General features: G+C 42.1%; 2 protein-coding genes across 18 annotated transcripts in view; both read left to right on the plus strand.

Moving 5' to 3' along the window:
* The first annotated feature begins 178 nt into the window (after positions 1 to 178).
* On the plus strand, positions 179 to 2,834 carry LOC125764972 (chorion peroxidase-like). Its single transcript, XM_049429757.1, has 3 exons — positions 179 to 1,131; positions 1,203 to 1,929; positions 1,994 to 2,834. The coding sequence occupies exons 1-3, from the start codon at positions 255 to 257 to the stop codon at positions 2,685 to 2,687; spliced, it is 2,298 nt and encodes a 765-aa protein (XP_049285714.1). The 5' UTR covers positions 179 to 254; the 3' UTR covers positions 2,688 to 2,834.
* A 148-nt stretch (positions 2,835 to 2,982) lies between these two features.
* The window catches only part of LOC125764898 (afadin), a 56,898-nt gene continuing 37,174 nt past the window's right edge, over positions 2,983 to 22,706 (plus strand). For 4 of the 17 annotated variants that reach the window (XM_049429561.1, XM_049429573.1, XM_049429575.1 and 1 more), the window contains exon 1: positions 3,213 to 4,308. The gene's annotated coding sequence lies outside the window, so the exon portion shown is untranslated. The other 13 variants (XR_007418494.1, XM_049429574.1, XM_049429562.1 and 10 more) reach the window with 12 other exon arrangements.

Consider the following 22,706-nt stretch of genomic DNA (forward strand, 5'->3'; position numbering starts at 1 on the left):
TAAAATTCTATGAAAATTATTTGAACAATAATTAATAATTATTTGTTTATGTTTCAAGCTTTACTTACCTAGAAAAAAATATAACTTGAAGACGAAAATATAAAAGTTGATCTTTGATTGGGTTCTGTCACTTTGAGAATTCTGCGTTGGTAAGTTTCCGGCTTTTGCAAAGACTGGCACACTTCCGGTTGTCAATTATAGCCAGTGCATCGACCACTTTAGCCACGAGCGCATCGTTACCGTACATCGTTACGATGCTAACCAAAAGTGTGCTTTCGTTTTTAGTGATAGTTTTAGTACATTCCGTCGTAACGATCGACGTTGTAGAACGATCTTCATCCGGATTCGCTCACCAATGTGCTGCGTCAAACGAAAGATGCATGACACGGGTGATGTGTGATGTGGAACCACGTGCACGTGACCAACTCGTATCATGCCTTACCGCTGATGGACTTGATGGATTGTGCTGTAGCTTCAAGAGCGAATTAAGCCGCAAGAAACGTTCTCTGCCGTACGAACTGACCGAGGAACTGTTCAATAATGCCGTTGGAGATGGACATCGTGTCTACACCCGGAAGTTGGAAAACATCGATCGCTACCGAGAGGTTATGACGAGCGATTCCGCCATGGAGTCGCTAGCGCACCGATTCCACGGCTCATCTTTCCCCGGTGAACTGAGCGCGGAAGATCAGGCAGCTTACGAAGACGTATTCGTAGCACGATCCTTTGCCGATGCGCTTAATCTTACCATCGATGAGCGGCTCGATCTTGATGAGATGAACCTGGAAAGCGTACAGCGAAGAAAGCGATGTCTTCCTCCAAGACCCTGCGATCCTCACGCAAAGTATCGATCGTTCGATGGTACTTGTAACAATCCTGTTCCGTCCCGAAGTACCTGGGGTGCAGCTGGTTACCCCTTCGAGCGTTTACTACCGCCGGCATATGAAGATGGTGTGTGGGCTCCAAGAGTGCATTCGAGAGTATCCGGACGTCCCCTGGCCAGTGCACGAGACATCTCGGTAGCGGTTTTCCCGGATAATGATCATCGCGATCGCAAGTTTAATCTTTTGCTGGTGCTTTTCGGACAGTTTATGTCGCACGACTTTACACGTAGTGCTAGTGTGCGGATGGGTAAGAGATCTTCACTTAGGTTATTTTTATCCGTTAATTAAGGTTAACCCTTCATGTTTATCCACATGCAGGCAAGCAAGAAGTTCAATGTTGCAATGAGGAACACTCAGGAGCTTTGCAGGGTGATCAGGCTCACTTCGCCTGTATGCCAATCGCCGTCAGTCCGTCCGATCCCTTTTATTCTCGTTTCGGCATCAAATGTCTGAACTTTGTGAGGTTATCCCTTGCCCGGCATGGTAAGTGTAAGTTGGGATACGGTAAGCAGGTGAACAGAATCACCCACTTCATCGATGGTTCCGTTGTGTATGGTTCGAGTGATGCAACGGCCGCTTCCTTGCGTACATTCAACGGTGGGGGCTTGTTAAGTACCTTCCCGTCAGGCGAGGAACTTCTACCATTCACCAAAAATCGGGACGCCTGTGAACCTTGGGCCGAAGCATGCTTCCGTGCCGGAGATGATCGGGCAAACCAGATTGTTTCGCTCACGGAAATACATACTCTATTCCTGCGGGAACATAACCGAGTGGCAACACGCTTAGCGGCACTGAATCGTCACTGGGATGATGAGCAGCTGTATCAAGAAGCTCGTCGCATCGTTGGTGCGGAATTGCAGAAAATTTTCTACAACGAATATTTGCCCACTATCGTGGGCCACAACAAGGCACGGCAGTATGGGCTGCTGGATAGTCACAAAGGGCACACGGAATTCTACAGCCCAGAAGTGAAACCGGCCATCTTCAATGAGCTTTCGGGAGCAGCATATCGATTTGGGCATTCTACCGTCGATGGAGCGTTTTTGTAAGATTTGTCGCATCTTGTTCTTAGGTATTCTTAAACTTTATTGTTGTTAATTTTTATTTAGGGTTCAACATCGTCATCGCCGTTCGGAACTGGTTCCAATTCAGGAAGTGTTTCTCAACCCATCCCGTCTGCTGGAACGATCGTTTTTCGACGATTTTCTGTTTTCGGTTATGGATCAACCGCAACAACAGGTTGACGATTCCATCACATTTGGGCTGACGAGACTTCTGTTTGCGGGACGCAACCCGTTCGGATCGGATCTGGCCTCGCTAAACATACAGCGTGGTCGTGATCATGCACTGCGCCCGTACAACGACTATCGCAAATGGGCCGGTCTGGGTCGTGTCGCTAGTTTCGAACAGTTTGGCCCTGTCGGTGCACGGTTGGCCAGTGTGTACGACTCTCCGGATGATGTGGATCTTTGGGTGGGTGGATTGCTCGAACCTCTGGCAGAGGATGGAGCATTAATCGGTGAAACGTTCTCCACCATCATCAGCGAGCAGTTTGCTCGGCTTAAGTTTGGCGATCGTTACTACTACACAAATGGGCCGAAACAGAATCCTGGCCATTTTACCGGTGAGCAGTTGAATGAATTGCATAAAGTATCGCTCGCGTCAGTTATTTGTGCAAACATCGACCATCCGGAAGGGTTTTCAGTACCGCCAAATGCGTTTAAGCAGCCGAGTGAACACAATCCGCCCGTTCCCTGCCATGCGATGGTTTCGATGGATCTGACTGCCTGGAGCAGTCACTAGGTTTGATGTTTTACGTACTATTTGTAGTATGAGCCGTCTATTTATGTTCGTATCGTATTTTAAATGTGTTTATTTAACACTGTTTCAATTTGTTGTGTTTGTTTAAATAAAAAATGTGCCAGTGAAGCACAAAATGTTATTGCAAAAGTGATGCAGACTATTTCTTTAATAGAGCAGAAGGAAGAAATATAAAAAATACTTCCCGCATACAAATTAAAAATTAAGTTCGATGTTATAAGAATGCTCCGAATTATGTAACGGCCATTTTAAATGATACGAAATGTGAAGAAACACACTACGTGTTCTAAACGACACGCTTACTCTGCTACGTTTATACCCACCCGAGTTCAATACTTTGTTTGATGAAAAGTTGCGATCTGCGCTGTCCGCTTAATTTCACGAGCAGATTGAAGCGCAGAAGGAGTTTGTGATTGTTTGCGAACTTAAAAAATAACGTAAAGCATTTAAACATATCGTGAATGCGTAAATGGAAGCCGGTGAATAGGTGAGTGTGTAAAAAGTGTTTGCCAATAAATTCGTCATTGCTCGCGAAAGGCTTTGACTGCACATTTAGCATTCTGCGTTGATCCATCTTCAACCCTGTGGGTTGTTTTCGTTTGATAGGGAAGAATTTCGTATCGCAAATTTCTGTACAATCCGATTAAAACAAAGTAATAAAGTTATCGCTGTTAAGTGCAATACAAGCTGCATGGTGTTGTGTTTAATTTTTGGATAAAAAAAAAGGTTGCTCATTGGGGGTGGAAAACGGTGAAAACAGCTTTCGCAAAATCGATGTCACCCGTGGCAACTGCAGCGGATTGGCATAGCTTCAGTGTTGGTGACGATGGGCGCTGCGCGCGTGTGTGTGCGTGCTATCGCATCCTTCCCTGAAGGAATCGTACGCGCGCGTTAGGTAGCGTAGTGTTGGTGTTGTTTGCTACGGTCGACGGTTATGCGAGTCGTACGGATTCCGTTTACATTCCCTTGTATTTATGTTTCAACCCCGCGCCGTACAAGAGACAAGGTGTGCCACGACGGAAAGCGCCGTTTGTTTATCGTGTGGTGATCAATGAAGTGCTTCATGGTTCCGGGAAATGTGCTGAAAAGTGCATTTTAATGCAATTTTTGTCTGTTTTTCCCCCCCAAATCGAATACAATATCGAGAAAAGAAGGGTGTTTCTTTTTTGTTTGTGTGTGCCTTAAGTGATCGTGCGTAGAGGAGAAAAAAATGTAGCAAATGGTGCATTTTCTGCGACCTAAACCGTGTATGTGTGCGTGTGTGTGAGTGTATTTACAAGAATGAAAAATTGATGTTACTAGTGCAGCATCGCAAGTGAAAAAAAGTTCAGTTTAAGAATTGAAAGAAATTCCCCTACGATTCTCGTTCGTCGCGAAGGTGAACAGCTCAACGTGTACTGCGATATCTCGCTGGATAAAGAGATTGCTTTGTCCGTAGCTGGAAACGTTGTGATCAATCATCTACCCCGACACGACACGATCGTTGCTGCTGTATTGGTACAGTGTTGCCACTGTGTACGAGATTCCTGCCAGCAGTTAATTTACATTCCATCGCACATTCCAGCTGCCAATGCCATCGCGGCCGTTAACCATTATCTAACAGGTAAAGACATTAAATATCCACCCTGAATCAACGCATCTAGCAGACAGCAAAGGTCATTTCGATCATGAGCCGGAATGTACCATCGAATCGGGGGAAACTCATCGCTTGGACAGTGTAAATATTCCGCGTTATGCATTTGCCCGTAGTGAAACATCACGCTCACGAGTTGGCCTTGCTCACTCAGGGAGCTTAATTCTATTCCAAATACGATATTATGAATGCGATAGGAAGGGAAAAAAGCAACAAAACACAGGTTGCAAACAGGTTTTTATGTTGTGTTTCGGCCAGCTTCAAACTCATATATTGCGACCTGGTTGGTGGCACCTGCAGCAGATCCGAAGGGTGTCGCTTGCCCCGGAGTATGGGTTTTAGGTCACCGATTTACGTGTTTGTTTTTCGACCATCGGTTTCAAGGGCAACCTGTGTGTATTTAAATTTTTGTGCTACATTCTTGTACTTCCCCCCCTTGTCTAGAAACGTTTGTCAATGGGTTTAAAAAAATGTTTGTTGATATTAAAATAAATGAAAGACACATTCCTAAAACCTACTTACATAAAATAATTTTTGAATTAAATAAATTTTAATTTATGTAAAATTATATAAAATTTTGCTTGATTTGCTTTGAGATCTTTTATGTGCTGCTTTGTATTTAGAAAGTCTTTTTGACTCCTTAAAAAAGGTTTAAAATATTTCGAAACATTGATAAGAGTCGGTCAAACAGCAAGTCTTTGACAGCAGTGCATAAAGTGCAGCCTTGTATCTAATTGATTGTAGCAACACAGCTCTAATGTCTGAGCATTAAACTTGTTAGTTGTCTGATTAGCACCCTCCCGGGGGTGGTGGCGCAAATTGAGGCAAACCTCCCCCCCCCCCCCCCATTTCGCCCATCTGCTCCCGGCAACCATTGCATCAGCACCGAACAGCAACAACCTGCGCGGCATTTCCTCGTTCACGTACACCAACGAACGATAGGGGAGATGCATTGCCCAAGAACCCAAGAGGGTTGAGCTGTAGGAATAGAATAGAGAATTGGCAAACAGAGTACAACAACCTTTACTGCTTTTTGTTTCTCCTCGCTAACTGACTGACTGACTGACTGTCTGCCCCGTTCACCGGAATGGCATCGCCCACTTGCAGCACTGGACCGGAACCCCGAAGCAAAAAGCACTCATCCCTCTCCCCCACCCCCGATCTCTCCCATCCCGGCAGAAGGTGAAAAAAGGGGGAAAGAAAACTGTGGATAATGTTGCGGTTTTTGTGGCCACCGTACCCGAACTTCCCTGACCCATTCACCCCCATTCTGCATTGGTAGAAAAGATGGAAAAGCTTAGCACGTTTCGTTAGGCAAGACGTTTTTAGGAGATGATCGAGAGATCGAGAAAAGTTAGCTCCCGATCAGTCACAAGATCAGTCGAAAGTGGAATAAAAGAAGAGAGGAAAATACCGCTGCGCAATTCTGCTTGCGAAGCCGAAAGGGCTTAAGGGGGTGGTGGGGGTGACTTAGGGGGTGATGGGGTTGCCTGGTCCAGGCTTTTTAAAAACGCATTGAAAGCATAAAAAAACAAAGCAAACCACACACTAGCGAGAGAGAGTGTGTGAGTGAGACAGAAACATAACGGTTGCCGTTTATGGTATGTGTGTGTGTGCGTGTGCGTGGCTACAAACACGCACACTTGGCTGGGAGGCGAATACGATGGGTTCCCAGTGGTGGAATGCGTGTGTAAGTGCACGTTGGTGTGAATGTAGTGGTTGAGCTGCACACAACTCTAACGCGATCATCATCATCATCATCATCGTGAGTGACTCGATAGTTTGGGGTGAGTGACGGGCTTCACACACTGCTGTCGTGCCACTTGTTTGGTTGCTATGGACGTTGCCAGCACGCACACTTGTTCGTACACACGCTCTCGCTGAAGGGTGTGCGCAGGTATGCGTGAACGCGAACGGTCGTCAACGTGCCCCGCAGCGTTGCGTTCACAACGGGTGTTGTTTGGGAACCCAAACGCGAGGCAGGCTCCGGCAGACGGTGCGAGTGTGTCTGTCGCTCAGTTTCAGTTAAGCGACCATCGACGTAAGGTAAAGGCGCCACCGGAGTCCGTGCTGTGCTGCTGCTTTACGGTCCGATCTTCGGATGTCCCACAACGTGCTTCGGTAGTGGTGTACAGTGTGTGACGAAGTGCGTACGTCCTGCCATCTATTGGCTAAAGTTTGCAATCGAAGCAACAAAGGCACACCACCTATATCGTCCTCCAGACGCAATCAGCCCATCCGGGGTTGCAGTGCACGAGGATCGTAAAATGGCTACGCTGGGTATTTGATTCGCGCGATCTTGCGTACCGAGTACCTGCGGGTTTGGTTTGTTGCTTTTGAAAATTGCAGTGTATTTTTTTTATTTATTTCGGGGTAAAATATGTCCCCTGTGTTGAAGTGTTTCGGTGTTGCTGCAATGTGCATTCCCGCTCAAAAAAAAAGAGGGTTCGTGGAATGAAATAAAGAGAAATATTTTGGAAGGTTACATTATTGTCCTCCGAGACAGAATGCGTACCTCGTTGTGTAAAGAAGGGCGGTTCATTCTTCTTGCTTTTGCTTTTGCTGAAATTACAGTACAGAGTGGCGACGTGTGTGTTGTGTTGTATGGCGATCGTAAAACCGTGTCCGCGCGGAGATGCTGTGCCTGTAATGGATCTTTTTTTTTAATATGTTTTGTTAATAGTGGCTCGCTTTTGTATGTATTCGCGAATCGTAAGCAAACGAAGAAGAGGTCCCTTGTAAAAAGTGGCCTCTGTGTGTGCGCCGGTGCGTCGTGTGTACGTGTCTGTTTGTCTGATGAAATTATTTTTTTTTTCATTTTCTTTATCTCCCTTCTATCTCTCTCTCTCTTTCCCTTCCCTTTTGTCTTGCACGTGTGTTTCGTTCTTACCGTCAGTGCAAAGGGGTATCCTTTTTCAGGCTATAAAAGATTAGGCAAAACCTTAAGCCTCTCTCTCTCTCTCCTCCACACCAAGGTGTGGTGGCATTTTATTTTGCGAATCGCAAAACCGGTGCGAGGAAAAGTGGCCACCGCTATGAAGACCGCTATAAAGCGAAAAAGCATGCAATGAAGAAAGGAAAATCGTTGCGAAAATAACAGTTGCGAAAAAAGAAAGAAGGAAAGCAAAACGAAAGAAACGAAATACGTCAAAAGACTCGCACTGGCTAAGAGCGAGAAACCTTCAGGCTTCAAGTGTAGTAGTAGTAGTAGTAGTGGTGGCAAAAGCAATGGCCATCGGTCACCGCATGCTGTGACGTAGTGTAGTGTGTGCAGTTTTTTTTTGTGAATCGTTTTGCTTTTTGAAATTGTGAGTGAAAACTAGACGGCGAGAAAGAAGCAGAAAACGGCCACAAAACAAGTTACAACCCGTCACTCACCCGCTGCCGCCGCGACTCTTCTGCATTCCAGCGAAATAGTGAGGAGCAGAAGAAGAAAAATACTGCGTCTGATCGTAGTGTGGCGATCAAAACCCCGCGAGTACGTCATCGTTCGCAATCATCATCATCAACATCATCGTGTTGGGGATCGCGTTTTTTTTTGGGGTGAGTCCACCATTTTCGCACCACTACACGGAACCGCCAGTGAGTGTGCGAATTCGGCTTACACTACGACAGAAATCGATCGGTCAGCGGGTGTGTTGAGCACATATTTAGCCGTTTCAAACATAAAATACGCGGAAGAAAAGGGCAATGAAAGCATGACTCACGTAGGTGACCGCAGCTCCCTGTACAGCTCGTCTCCTATTGACTGACGGTTGTACTTCGTTGGTGTTTTCTTTCTGTTTAGCATGTGTGGCACTGACAACCCCCAGTTGTAACCCCCCTAAAATCCACCCTTCGGTCTGGAACAGATGGTTGCGTTGATGAGGAAGGGTGTTTAAATCGAAAAACCATCGAAGAACCTCGTGGCTAAATGCGGGAACGAATGTGACTTTTTTTCACGTAGACACACACACGTTGCCACCCAGTGTCTTTCGTTTTTTTTGTGCGCGTGGTCCATAGTTGCTGAGCTATTAATTGGATTAAGGGCAGAAATGTACGTTTTGTTGGTTTTGTTTTGTTGTTTACTGTCGTCATGCAGCCTTGGTACATTCTATCGATGCAGGGGATGGGATTTGCTAAAAATCGAAGTTGTTTCTTTTGGGGTTTTTATGTAGGAAATGATTCATATTGTACTAAGGCTTCATATTTAGACATTGAATTGGTTAGAACCAAGGTTAATAGTATTGCTTAGTTCGATTAGTTTTTTCGAGTTCATTGCTACAGAATTTGTTGAAGTTAATAACAAAAGAATTTTTTTAACGTTTGGACAAAATTTAACTCAAATATTAAATTCAATTTAATCAATTCTTCCCTATGTTTGAAGGAGGTGAAGTACACCTTCTTAGTTTTCAAGGATTTTTATTCTTGAAAATCCGAATCTAATTTACTGTAAACTTTACACAAAGTTCATAAGACTCTTCGTTCCCAAGTTATAAACCTCAAAATGCTGATCTCTGTCGCAGGATTCCAAGAACTAGGACTCAAAACTCCAAACGCGAATTTCTCGAAATCTTGTTACCAAAGTTCATGGACATCATAACTCAAAACCTATTTGTACGATTTAAGCACAAAGTTTGAATATTAATATTTATCTTCAGAAAAATATCTCACAAAATCCCCTTTATTTTAGGTCACCAGAGGGTGTATCATCAACCTCTTAATGATAATGTTGATCATCACAAGAACTCTTGAGTTTGTAGCGCTAAAAACAAACAGAAAAACATTCAAGACATTCAAGACATTCCTTGTGGTGCTTAGAAGAAATATCTCATAATGAAAAGATGAAGTACACATACTTGGGCGTCTTTACTTTACATTTAAAAAAATAGTTCACCCTTGTGGCTAAAGTGTCTATTGGTTGACAAATAAGATAACTTTGCAGGTAATTGTTCCTGCAAGATAACGCATGTTGAGATAACATCCTCTTAAGACCGAGCTTGTAACAAGTTGTATTTCCCTGCCAAGCGTAATACTTGGCGCTAGCCACTTCGGGTAACCATATCGAACTTAACGTCTCGGGGAAAAAACCGGATCATATCTGTGGTTGGAATGTCGCCCACCGGAAGTGGTACGCCGTTACCGTTGCATTCAGGTGGATAGTGCTCAGGCGAGGGCCTAATGGAATCGAGAAGTTGGAAATAAGATATGCGTTTGCACCTGATAATGATGATGATGGAAAGTTGGCACAAGCACCACCGTTTGCCGATGAAAGAGATACAACGGCAAAGGATATCCGTTCGGTTGCGTTTGTAAGGGTGTGTGCTGGAAGGCAATTGAGTTTTCCGTTTTCAAACAGGGAAGCAAACAGGCCGGTCCCGATGGAGTGCGTCCCATTTGTCCCATTTGATGCACACATCGTACGGAAGAGAGAAAATGGAGAGAGGGAGAGAGAGACAGGTACTTCCCCATGCACCCCTAGATAATACCGTTTGCTTCAGTTTCCGGTGCGTTCTCTTGCACACCAGCAAAAGTACATGGCTGAATGCGCACGTGGATGTGCAATGTCATGCGATAATGCGTGAACTGGTTAGTTCACCACAGAGGGAAAGAAACACCAGACGCACAAGAGATAAAAAAAAAACCATCGAGCAGTCCCGCTGTAGAGATCTTCTGCCATTCCCTTTCCCTAAGCGTACCGGTGCGTGTCCAAAAAATGCAGCGTCAAACAAGATTAAAAGTAAAAAAAAAACATCAAACAAACGATGAAGCAACTTAGCGCGCGCTTCGACACCTTTTGAATGATGGATGATATTTCAACTTGGGGGGATAATTTTTCAATTTTACAAATGCACACAGAGATGGTTTTGGTCGAACAAAAACGTTTTACTTTGTGTGAATTATTTTGAGAAATATTAAAATATTTTTTAATTTTTTTTTAATATTTTAATAATAATTTTTTAGTCTTTTCTCAAGACAAGAATCTTGACAAAAAGTTGCAAACTTGTGTATTTGGCTGTATTTGCTAACCGCCGTCGCCTGGTGTGGCATCAAATTATCATAACAGATGTGTGCTGACTGACCTCACAAGCGACCTGATGCTCGACTTGGGGGCCACAAGGAATTATGCAACGGACGGAATAGCGATCGCTTTCATTTTATATGTACACACAGCAACGGTTTCTCCTCCACTTCTTCGTTGCTGGTGAAAGATGATCGCGTGAGAAAAACGATGAAGAAACACCAACATTTGATGTGCGGTGTGTGGTAGTGTAGCGTACGCACACTACCCTTGAATGTGTGGACAGTGGCAAACATCGCTGGGGACTTGGGGAGGTCCAAGTGGTTCCATATGCACACCCAGTCCAGTATTCGGTGGATGATAAACGGGCCATTAATTTGATGAGGTAATTATAATATTACCGATCGCGTAGCGATACTGCGTCATTGAGGAGATAATGAGCGTCCGCAGAGAGAAGTAGAAGTTCGGTTACAAGATACTTTTCTACCGCTACTGGTAAACTGCAAAACTACTTGCGGAATTTCAGCCCAGGCAGCTGTCGATCATGTTGTGGAAAAGTAAGGAGGGTCAGGTGCTGGCTCTGGTGGACGCTCCTTTATTCAGAACGGTTCAACGGTGAGTGACAGTGACGGAAGTGAAAGTTTACGATGACCGTTAACCTACGACGCTATTTCGTTGTGGTGTGACACATGGGACTTTAAATTAAATTTATACGAAATGTATTTAAATTATTTGTAGCAATACTGATATTAAGGTTAGAATTGTTATTTAAGTTATTCTTCAAATATTCGTTATATGCAAGTTATCAAGAAATGACTGAATTAATAGATATACATGCCCAAGACCCGAGCAGGTCGCGTGGTGTATGTGATAAACGGCGCCAGTTTCTCACGGCAGGACCAGGGATCAAATCCCGTCCGGACCGTCCACCTTGCAAAATTTGACTATCCCGCTACGCGGTAAAAAAATAAGTCTAGTAAGTCAGAAATGGCCTGCGTGACCTTCGAGGTCGTTAAAAGCCAACAAGAGAGAGAGAGAGAGTGAGAGAGATAGAGAGAGAGAGAGAGAGAGAGAGATAAAGAGAGAGATAGACCAAATTTCTTAAATACAGAGGTTTTGAGTTCTGATGGCAAAGTTGGAGACAATTCTGGATATGATTGAAATTGATCTGGGACCAGGTGTCGAACTCCATGTCTAAATGGAAATCTTGTCAAATTTCTCGAAATGTAGGTGCAATATGTTCTGCTCGAAACATTCCCAATTTCCAATGCTTTTAGTGTGTGAAACAAGATGGCAACGAAAAGATTCTATTTCTGCTTGCAAAAGTTCCAGAAATTGGTAAGAATTTCGGATATATCTTAGCACATTCTAGCTCAACTTGAACGGAATACTGAAATGGATGTAAACGTTGCCGCTTAAAATCAAAATCACTGCAATGCGACAGGTTTTGGGATTTTTTAAAAACGATATGATGTCATTATAACGTGCTATTTTAAATTCCAACAGGAAGTAAGACATGGCTGTCCTAACGTAGAGAACCTCCTCATATTTGTAAAATTGTGTTGCAGTGGAGAAATGGCCATCGTTACACGCACATGCATGTTCGGAAATAAATTAATCTGTTCCCAAGAAATTGGCAAGATATGCCTTTGGGGTCAACCAAGATGAGACAACAAAACAAGAAACGTTATTTGATATTGAACCTAGCTGTCCACCCTGTGACGCCGCCATGTATTGTGCGTGTCGCCCCGTGGAACAGCGCGGTCTGTCTTATTTAAGGATTCAGAATAACGAAATACGAAGAAACGGCTATATTCAATTTGTTTTGCACGAAATTGATTTCCTTTTTATTTTGGCCAAAGCAAGAAAAAAAAGGTCAAATATCGAAATCAAAATGATTGATTTTTATGTCAGCTACATGGTTCGGGTGTCCATTGACATTTTGTCGCATCATATTCCACCTTGTCTGGCGTCCACCTTTCCCCCTCCCCATTTGGTGGTGATGGTAGTGGTCATTTAAAAGCGAAGAAAGTGAACTCGGATTCGGGTGTCGTAATATTCACCTTTGGTTTACTTTCCCTTTTTTTCACAACATGTTCCGGCATCATGTGCTCCCGCGCCACATGGCACACGAACACACGAACTTTGAAACGTAAACTGTAAAGGAAAATACTCTCCATTACACCGTTTGCCATTGCCGTCTTGCTGAGCTAAGCCTTTTTTTTGCTATTTTTTGCTGCTTCGTTTCGTCAACGAACAGGTTGTAAATGTTTGATGGTTCATTTCGTTGACATTTGTTGCTCCAGCAGGAAGGATGTCACTTTGTCGTTGAAAATGAAACGAAAAAAAACGCCCCCTCTCTGGACTGTAATCTGGGCACAGTATCGGATTGCTCGGTTTTGGGATTAGTGAAGATGTCGTGGTGATATTCGAAGAAAAGACTTTCTCGATTATTTCGCGGTGTACGCTTCCGGCGCAAGGGAGTAGAGCAATAGGATTATTATGAAGACAAGTGATGGAAGTTCAACTCAAACGGATTTCGATAGTGTGAATTAACGTGCTTAGGGGAATAGGTCTTTAAATATTTTCCAAAAAAAAAAAATTCGGTAACATTAAAGGAGATATTTGGATTACGATGTCTTCATTTTTTGAATTAATTCTGGAGATTAAATTTTATTGTAGACTATAGACATTAAATCTCTGGAATATGTGTGCTCCTGTGGAAAGTGTAATGAATCAAGAACTCACTGTAATTCGTCAAGTTGTGATAAAATTCCAACATCTTCATAAAAAGTGATGATAGAATGTATAAAATATCCATTACGTGTTTTTTTTAAACTAAACTTTTACAAACAATCCAGCCTCTCGTGTTCGTTTCGATCCGTCAGCAAATATGTCATCAGCAGAACGCGAGTGCATCACCACCACCACAACGCCCCATCTGTGTTGCATTGTACATCATGTCCGCAGATAGGTGTGTTATGATCACAGCTTGCGGTGAATTCTCTACCAGTCAGAAGACTCACGGCAAAAGCTTCCATTAGCGCAATATTTCATTTCGCAGTGAAGAACAGAAACTTTTATTGCACATTGTTTACCTATCGTACACTTGAACCTATCACGAACTGAGGGTTTTTTTTAAACTATTTTGTGTCTTGGTTTTCGTTTTTGTGATGCGTTATTTCACCTGACCGTGTGAGTCCACGATACAAAATCGTTATTATTCATGTCACGAGTAGATTTGCGGAGAGTTCTGTTTTTTCCCCTGGAGATTTCTCGCTAGTTCGATAGATAAACTCCATCCATTTTTTGATTTGCAAGTTGTCACAAGAATATCATTTTCAATATTATAAAAAGGAGGTTTTTTATGTGTTTGATAAATATAATATTACGTCAACAAGACATTCAAAGTCGTTATGGATAGACTTTATTTTGAACATGTGTGATTTGACACTAGAACTAAGCGTTTTAAGCGTTTTTCATTATTAAATAATTAGTAAACAATTTTGAAAGGCTGGATTATTTTGAAAGGCCTCAACTACTTTAGGATGGTTTAAACCTAAAACTAAATGTGATGAAAATGAAACGTTTCGGTCAAAATTACTGATTGTCATGAAGCGTTTATTATTAATAACTACTTCACAAACAATTCTAATTTCAGATAATATTGTTTAGTTTCAAAAATTCAATATATTTCAAATATAGAGTCCCAGTCAAAATGACTCATTCGGTAGTTTTAGTGTCAATTATTTGAATGATGAAATTTGTTTGAATATTACGTTTCCTGAACTGTTTTTTTTTTGTTCATGAAATATGAAATGAAATAAAATATCTTCAACATAATATTAGTTTGTGATAGTATAATAATTTATATCATTGCTTTCATGATCATCATCGTCTAAAGTGTGTCATCGCTCGTCAGACTCAGGCATCGATTGTTTGAACGCCTTTCGCTTATAAAACACCATGTGTGTGAATTGATTTTCCATAAATAACTACAACAACCGACACGCACACACCTCGTTCCCCATCATTTTGCATCAATATGCAGAACGACGTTACATGATTGTGGAATGTTTTGTACGGTGAAGCGGTTGAGAATGAATCCGGTTTTTGTTTGATTTCTCACTTTCAACCGTTTGTTTCATTTGCTCCTCTTTGCTGTTAGTTTTCCCACTTTTTTTCTGTTCTTCAAACTATTCGCGTGATGTCAGCCTTTTTTTGCATATGCAGCGAATGCATTGCTATGACATTGAATGGAATTACGATGAGGGAATGCAGCTCTCTCAACGCTTGCAGCATATGCACGTATGGCTTCCACCATTGCAGTGTAGTTCAAGTTCGCTTGCCCTCGGTGAATAATTGTGTTGTTGCGAATGACGTCTCGACATGGTTTTCAAGAGTTTGTCAGTCACTGACCAATTTTGGTGTTTGCGTGCATATGTTTTAATGTTGAAAAAAAACACCCCTAAAACCCCTTTCAACAAAATAACCCCGCGGGCTACGCGAATAAACGCTTGTTCCTGTCGGTAAATGCTGTCCAAACGGATTAACCGCAACGGATTCTGCGTGTATACCGTGTTGGGTGTGTGAGTTCCTTACGGGAGTGCGGAAGTAATGCGTCGTTGATTTTTTTAACGCTCTTCTTCTACAATTCTTTAGCCTTTCTTCCGCACCCTAGTTGGACTAGTGCCCGCCCTGCCTTTGTTTACCCTGTGCGGCCATCGCGAACTCTGGCGTTCAAATTTCTCACGTTTCCGTGTGGCTCCGGTTCATCTCCGATGAATGACTCCGGGGCGGAAGGAAGGGAGGAAATAGTTGACTTAGAGAGAAGCAAAAAAAAAGAAACAAACCCATCCCAGTCACATAAAAACCGATCCTGGTAAAGAAACAGTGACGGAAAAACGATGCCAAGCCCCAGCGATTTAAAACGGGTGCACACAACATAAGTGAAAAGGGGTGCCGAACACCGAATGTTGGGGAAGGGGGGGAGGCTTTGGGAAAGGGGGTGCGCGCGGCGAAGTTTACAAACATTTCTTAAACGGTTGGCTCTGCTTTTTTCCCTCGATTGAACTAACACTGGGTTGGGGACGGGGTGGGGTAAACAGGCGCATCCCAAAAGAAAAATGCATTCGTGTGCGCCGCGCGGATGTGTGTGCGCTCGAATGCGTGCTGTAATGGTAGCGTGATTTATGCCCCTCGGTATGCGCCTGATGTTGTCTGTTTCGGAGCTGCTCGGACTGAGTGTCTTTGGTCTCAGGTTGGGTATGAAAACCACCACCCCTTTTTCGGGCGGGAAACGCTCAAGATTGTTTGGAAAAATCACGATGAATCGAAAGGAAATAGAGCGATGCACACAGGCACAGTATTTAGCAAAGATACAGGCGGGTGCAGCCTTTTTTTGGGGTGTAGTTTAGGGTCAGAAAGAAGGTATGGCAATTGGACCAATGGTCTCTCACCGAGGACAAGTTTCCCAGTCTAGTTAAGTTGCTGGCATCCAAACATAGAAACGTGGTTCGAACAATTGTTTTGTCTGCGTTTACCATCGGGCGTCTCACCATCGGTGCTACTCAGGAATGATTTACATTGGATAATATTGTTACCCATTTATGTCGGTTTTGTTTTCCGAGTGCATCCAAGTGTGCAGTAAAACTGATCTTCGTTTGCACGTAAAGCTTACTTAATGTTCCCCGTTTGTCTAGTTACGCGGTGGAAATGTGCTTCACTTTTTTGCTACAAATATGGGTGGAAGAGATGCGTGACGTAATTTGATTTTTGAAGGAGAATTGAACCGCATTTCTTTTTAACTTATGACAATTATATAAAACTCTTCCAATGATCTTTAAAAAAAAATATTTCTTGTTTCAAACTAAATAAATTGTTTGTTTGTATTCTTCTATGATCATCAAGAAAACAAGTTTTCTTGGTCACGCTTCCCTGGACCGTTGTCCGGCCGTACTCAGTGAACCGATAAGGCGGAAATGACCCGTTGTTAAGAAAGAAAAAAAAGGCACGCAAAAGAACATGACACAAAAATAGCTACGAATGAGTTTTACATGATCAGCGACCTGTAATGCTAGGTTTGAATAAATGTTGTGTGAAATTGCTAGTTTTGCTGCACGATATCTTAATACCATTTAGCAAACGTAAAAAAATACTGTGATGCTTCACTCAGTGTATGGAACTCCTTTCGAAGCATCAGACCAGAGTGGTCTAGACAGTTGTCGAAGTTGGCTAGCCTTGGATTTTGTTACGCTACCTGTGGCAGACCAGGTCCAAAATCTATTGGCACCAGGTGGATCAACGAAGGGTAGCTTTGGCAACGGCTCAAATAACTAGGTGTAGCATCTAATGAGATGTCTCATCATCAGTGACGGAATCCGTCAGACACGAGACGTTTTGAACAAGAAGAAGAAGCGGATGATGGGTGTCGTCTATGCAAACGTTCGCAAAACAGTAACATCAATTCGTTCATTGAAGAAAAACCGATCCATCTGTAACTGGATAGGAAGCTAATTACGGCCCGGACTTTTCTTTTTCACATCCTGAAGAATATGTATGTGTGGGAGGAATTAGTAAGTTTCTGGAAAGGTTGAGACATGTATTAGTCATGGACGACAGGCGACCCTGTAGCACCTTGACCGTGTATTGACAGGAAAAATTCACAACGCCCGAAGTCGAGCCCGTCATTGTTTACATTTTCTCTTCCAAAATTAACCCTTACTACGAGGGACCTGACCATTCCGTCTTCAAAATCGGAAACAAAATCCCAGTCAAGACCGGGAAGGCAAATATTGTGCGTCCATACGTTTAGGTGTTTTTAGATAAAATCTCTACAATATCCATTAACCACAAATGCCGCAAATATCTTAATAAAAGGATCAGATGATAACACAATTTTAGCACAAAATATTGAAAACTGAATGGTGAAGCAGTGAATCTCTCTTGACGATATCTTTTACGATACATTTTGTAAAAGTATAGTGTAACCCCGATTATCCGTGCTCATCGAGACTCGGCCCCTGCCGGATAAGCGAATATCACGGATAATAGGAACAATTCTTTTCATTGATAAATATTAGTGTTTAGTGGATTTGGGTGGATTGGGTGGATTTTTGTTCTTCTAAAGCTTACTGTAAATATTTTCAGGTGCACTTTGCAAAATAAATCTGCTCTATTTGGTCGAACTTGATAATTTCTTGTATCATTTCTTCATCTGCATCATCTTTATCAGATCTTCATCATCATCATCTTGTATCATTTCTTATTAAGGCTTTTATTTCTTGCCATCACCGGTTTTCAATTAATATGTCAATTCGCCTTTGGAACTGTCATTTCCGAACTGCACGGATAATGGGACAGCCGGATAAAAGGTATCTTGATAATAGGCTATCCACTGTATGACCATTATGAGAATATCTCGGATGCTATCCTGATGTCGTCAATGAAATATTGCATGCAACTAATTTTTAAATAATCCCTGCAATCTATTTCATAAAACTTCTTATTTTTTAACTAATTATATGTATGATTTAAATCTAATTAACGAGAACACATTTGATTTCACATATATTCTCCAGCTATACAAACTTCAAACATATTTTTTCTACCTTAATTGGTTATTTATTTGACCGTAAATTACACCAGTTTCGCCTGGTGCATACTCAAATTCGAAAAGCTTCATTTTATGATGCAGATTCTATATTCGAGCTCAGGAACGGATTCGGAACCAACATTGCGTTTGATAGAACAAGTTAATTAGCATAGCATTTGCTGATCACCCCGAACTCAAGCCCAATTTGTGTGGAAATACAGTATCTATGCCATTGCGCACAAGGAGGGACCCAGTGTGAACCCCAATCATCAATTTGATCTTTTGCCTTGACAAATCATTTTACAGCGTTGCAGCGAATGAATCATTCGTGGTAATAAATTTTGCTATCAATCTACGGCGCCGGGTGACCATGGCAATCAGGAGTCTGACCTAACGGATGACGACGACCTGGCCGTCGACCGTTGTACAGCTGTGTATACACGAAAGCGGGGCGGTTGGATTAAACATTCCCGGCAGTCTTTTACGGACGCACAACAGTAGTCGAGGTCAATTAAATTCTTCACCGAGCAAAGCTCTGATTGCATTTGAGTGGAGGAAGAAAAAACAAAGACCCTAGCGGAAGGAATCAATCTCCTTGTGTAAAGAGGAGTGTTTTTCGCTATTTGTGGTTGAGTGGTGCGTTGAGATTTCCTTTTCAACTAAACAAACGATGATGAACCTTATCGTGCTGTAGATAGCGGTGAGTGTTGTCTAGTTTGTTGAGCAGCAAACTTTTTCTCCCTGATTTATATGGTAAAGCTACTTTAAAAAGTTTTTCAACATTGTATTTTACAACAAAGTAAAACAATAAAAAAGGTATATGTGTAGATAAAGTAAAACAATATAAATAAACTCGATGTACTGCTTTAATTAATCGATGCTCTTTCGATTCACCGCATCGGTGAAATATTGTTGGACACCTACACGACTGATGGTCCCATTCACTTATTTGCTTCAATGTGCATGGGAGAAATAAACTTTACCAGTTACGCTAGTTGCCCATCCATTCTGTCCTATTTGAGCAAAGTTGATGAACACAAAAATTCCAGAATATAGTACAGCTTGCATGCAAAATGTCAAAGTGCATCCGTATACCGTTCAACTTTGTATTTCTGTGTGGGCATCTGTGTCAACTTGGAAAATATTCCAGGATCCGGGCGAATAAACAGGCAATGGAAAGTTTTGATTAATTTCACTTAACAAATAAATTCCTGGCTCTATAAAATACAGTTCCTGCTTTTGCTGCTTAACCATTATCGGATCAGCTTGAACCGGCAAAGGTGCAGAATTTCGTTCATAATTAGTGGCAAAATGACTTTTTCGCACAAAACTCATCTTTGTATGCGATCCGTTTGAAAGCGTTCGAAAGAAACAATCGAACCACAGTGTGTATTAAAAAATATAAACCTACAAAGCATGTGGAAAACCGGTCCATAAACACAACGCTGGGAAATTGCACGCCTGAATGACCGCGGCTGAGTGCGCCAGTTGTCTGCGTTGGCTGAATGAACCCACGCACACACCTTGCCCCTGAAGGGTTCTTCAAATGTTTAGCGAGTCCCTTACCAGCATCGTTGCCATCCCATCCATCCCCTACGCTTATCTTTCCACGCCGCACAGTATCATTAAATGTAGTCCACGGGTTGAGCGGAAATGGCGGGATAAATGTCGGAAGTTGGGGGACCATTTTTTGGAACCCTCCCCTCCCTCCTCTTCGCGTGGTTTCAAAGCTTTCGATGTTTTTTTTTGTTCCGAGTGCAGCGAAGCCGAACATTCCCACACTTACAGCCCTGTACAATTCTGGTTTATCTTGTGAGCCTTTTTTTTTGTTTGGTTTGTTTTGTTTGAAAAGCATGGTACGTATGCACTTGAATTGCAGGATAAGACACTGTTTTGAAGTTACGGTTCAACCTCTTCAATGTGGTTGTTTTGTTGGGGAAATGTTGGGTTACGTTAAAATCTGATTAATGTACACAATTTTAAGGTAAATCACACAGTGACTCCATGAGAATAATAACTCCGACTCACTTCAATGAGTTAATTTGAGTGATTCACTTTAATGAGTGAATTCTAATTCTTCGACTGACTCGTTGAAGATTCCTAAATATTAAATTGGAAAGAATCGCTAGTATTGGATGTTAATATTTCAGAAACGGGGCGGCCTGGTGGTGCATTTGATAAAAGGCGCCAGTCCACACGGTCGGACCGGGTTCAAATCCCATCCGGACCGTCCCCACGTAGCAAGGACTGACTATCCGGCAACGTGGTAAAAATAAGTCTAGTAAGCCAGAAATGGCCGGAGTGACCTGTAAGGTCGTTAAAAGTCAAGAAGAGAAATTTCAGAATCAATGAAATGACTCTCTAATAACTCTCTAATCACTCATCAGAGAGTCGAAGGAATCCGCAAAGAACCATGACTCTTTTGTGAGCGAAATGACTCTTTCATGAGTTACTTAACCTTCTTTAAATCCGTTTGAGTGAGTTACATTGAAAAGGAATTATAACAATTCTTTATAGAGATTCGAATTAACTCACTGATTCGCTTCACTAGCACATCACTAATCTAAACGCGTGAAACATGACTCACGAGACCAAAGAGAGCGCATTATCAGCTTTGAAGGTATTTTGTTTAGTCTAGCGTACGCGCTTAGTGTTGCCGGTATGTTATTTTTATTTAAACAACACACAAAAGAAAACTACAGCACGTTCCAACTATTCCGACAGTCAATATTGTACGATGGGAGGTTTATTTCCTGGAGTACGTGCAGCTATGTGTGACGATAGTGAGGAATCGCCTTCTGTGCCGTAGCTCCGTTATCGATCAAATTCTTTCTTCTGTTGTGTGGTGTCATCTACTACATGCCTACTCCTACTCCTCGGAATGGTAGGAATGTTGGTGGTTATATTACCGACGACCCACGATGGGTTTACCATTCGGTTGTAGGTTTAGTAGTGAGTAGTTGTCCGCTATTTTTTGGCTGAATGGAAAGATTATAAATTATGTGCTTGTGCTACATGTTTATTTTCGACAAACCAAGGAAACAAACAAACGCCAAAAGAATGAACAATGAATATCGATTTAATAAACCAAATCGGTTTTGTTTGCGGTAGGGTGATTAGATGATGACGATAGATTATGTATATGAGATGATTACGGAGCTAATTCAAGACAAGCGAACAAAACAATATTTATATGCGTTCTAAAAGCACTAAATTATGCAATAAAAGTATAACATAAAATATGGAGAAAAAATATTCTGGAACTCCTTCCTATGCTTGCTGCTGTCTACTTCATTTTGTACCTAAGTTGTCAGCGAAATTGTTTACGATGTAAATCGTTAATTAGATTAATTAGGTAATGGAATTCGATCCTCTTTATTTTTACTCCCTGAGTAATCTTTCCTCCATTTCCGTGTTTTATCTATGCAACGAAGTGATTTTTTTCTTGCGCCTCATTGACGTATCTAGCGGATATGCTCTGCATATGGGCGTTAATCTAGAAAAAAGCATTTTTCTACGGAACACATTTTGATCAAGAAAATCGTGTAGAAACACACCCGGACCGGGAAGAAAGATCACGATAATTGGATTCTACATTCCACTATGAATCATTTAAATTCAGCGTACGGAAAGCTTACAAAAAAACACACACACACACACACGTTGGGTGGAAGGCGATTAGGGAGGGTTGGAACTGGATTGGAGCAACCATCCCGAATCAGTATGGCCATTAGCAAAACTCGCCTACAGCTTGGTCTGGTGGAATTCTTCCACGTCCGCGAAGCTACGCGGCCTCCGTTTGTCCTCCTTTTCGGCTTGTTATGCTCCGTCAATTGTCTGTCAGATTCCATGGGCATTAGGTAAAGCGAGGAACGCACCTTCTGGTGCACACCTGCCACCCAGAGGCGCGTCTGAAGATTGTCATTGTTGCGAGCATAAACTATGCTTAGAATCATTAAGCATTCTGTGACAGCGAAACATCCATTGTTTTCCGCGTTTGCTTCGTAGCTATGGCAAATGGGAATTAACGATCCTTTGGAAAACATTTCTCCAGCAAACGCTAGTGGAGGTAAGAGTTATTGAAGGGGAAGCATACACAGAGTAATATGTAGGTTAGCTGGCGGATGCATTGTTTGGTTGTTGTTTGTTGAGATCTGGTCCACGGACAGAGTTCGGTTGCACGTAATGGTGCGTAGAGTTTCGTTGTAAATGTGTTACTCCCTGTCGTGCAATATCCTCAACTTGAATGGCGCATTTAGTCTGTTGGCAAGATGCAACCTTAAAGTTAAATGGCACAGGCGATAATTCGTCATGAATGACAACGGTGCAACGGTGCATAATAGGCAGTAAAGCTGCGAATGTTTAATATTTCGTTTAGTCGTCAGTGTCCTAGGGTTAATTGTGCATTGTAATCCTACATTAGAATTAAATGACTAAGGTATCATAAAACTTTAATTTGTTTCCGTACTGACGTATGTCACAATATGGCTCTGAGTGTTGTGTCATTTTGACAGCTATTTTGCTGTTAAAATGAACATTTAAGTTCATGACCTATAACTCAAAGACAATTTTGAAACAGTAATGATTTGATTGTTTGCTTATCATTTTACAATTGTGACATATGAGATGACATTATTCAGGTTTTTTTTGTACTGAAGCTGGAACACATTTCTAATGGCATTTCATTCATGGTACACGTGAATTACACACGAAATGTATTCATTATCCAAACCAAACTTGTTCCCTTTTTTTCTCGGAAGTTCAAATTTTACG

This window comes from Anopheles funestus, chromosome 2RL (assembly GCF_943734845.2).
Source record: "Anopheles funestus chromosome 2RL, idAnoFuneDA-416_04, whole genome shotgun sequence".
Taxonomy (NCBI): Eukaryota; Metazoa; Arthropoda; class Insecta; order Diptera; family Culicidae; genus Anopheles; species Anopheles funestus.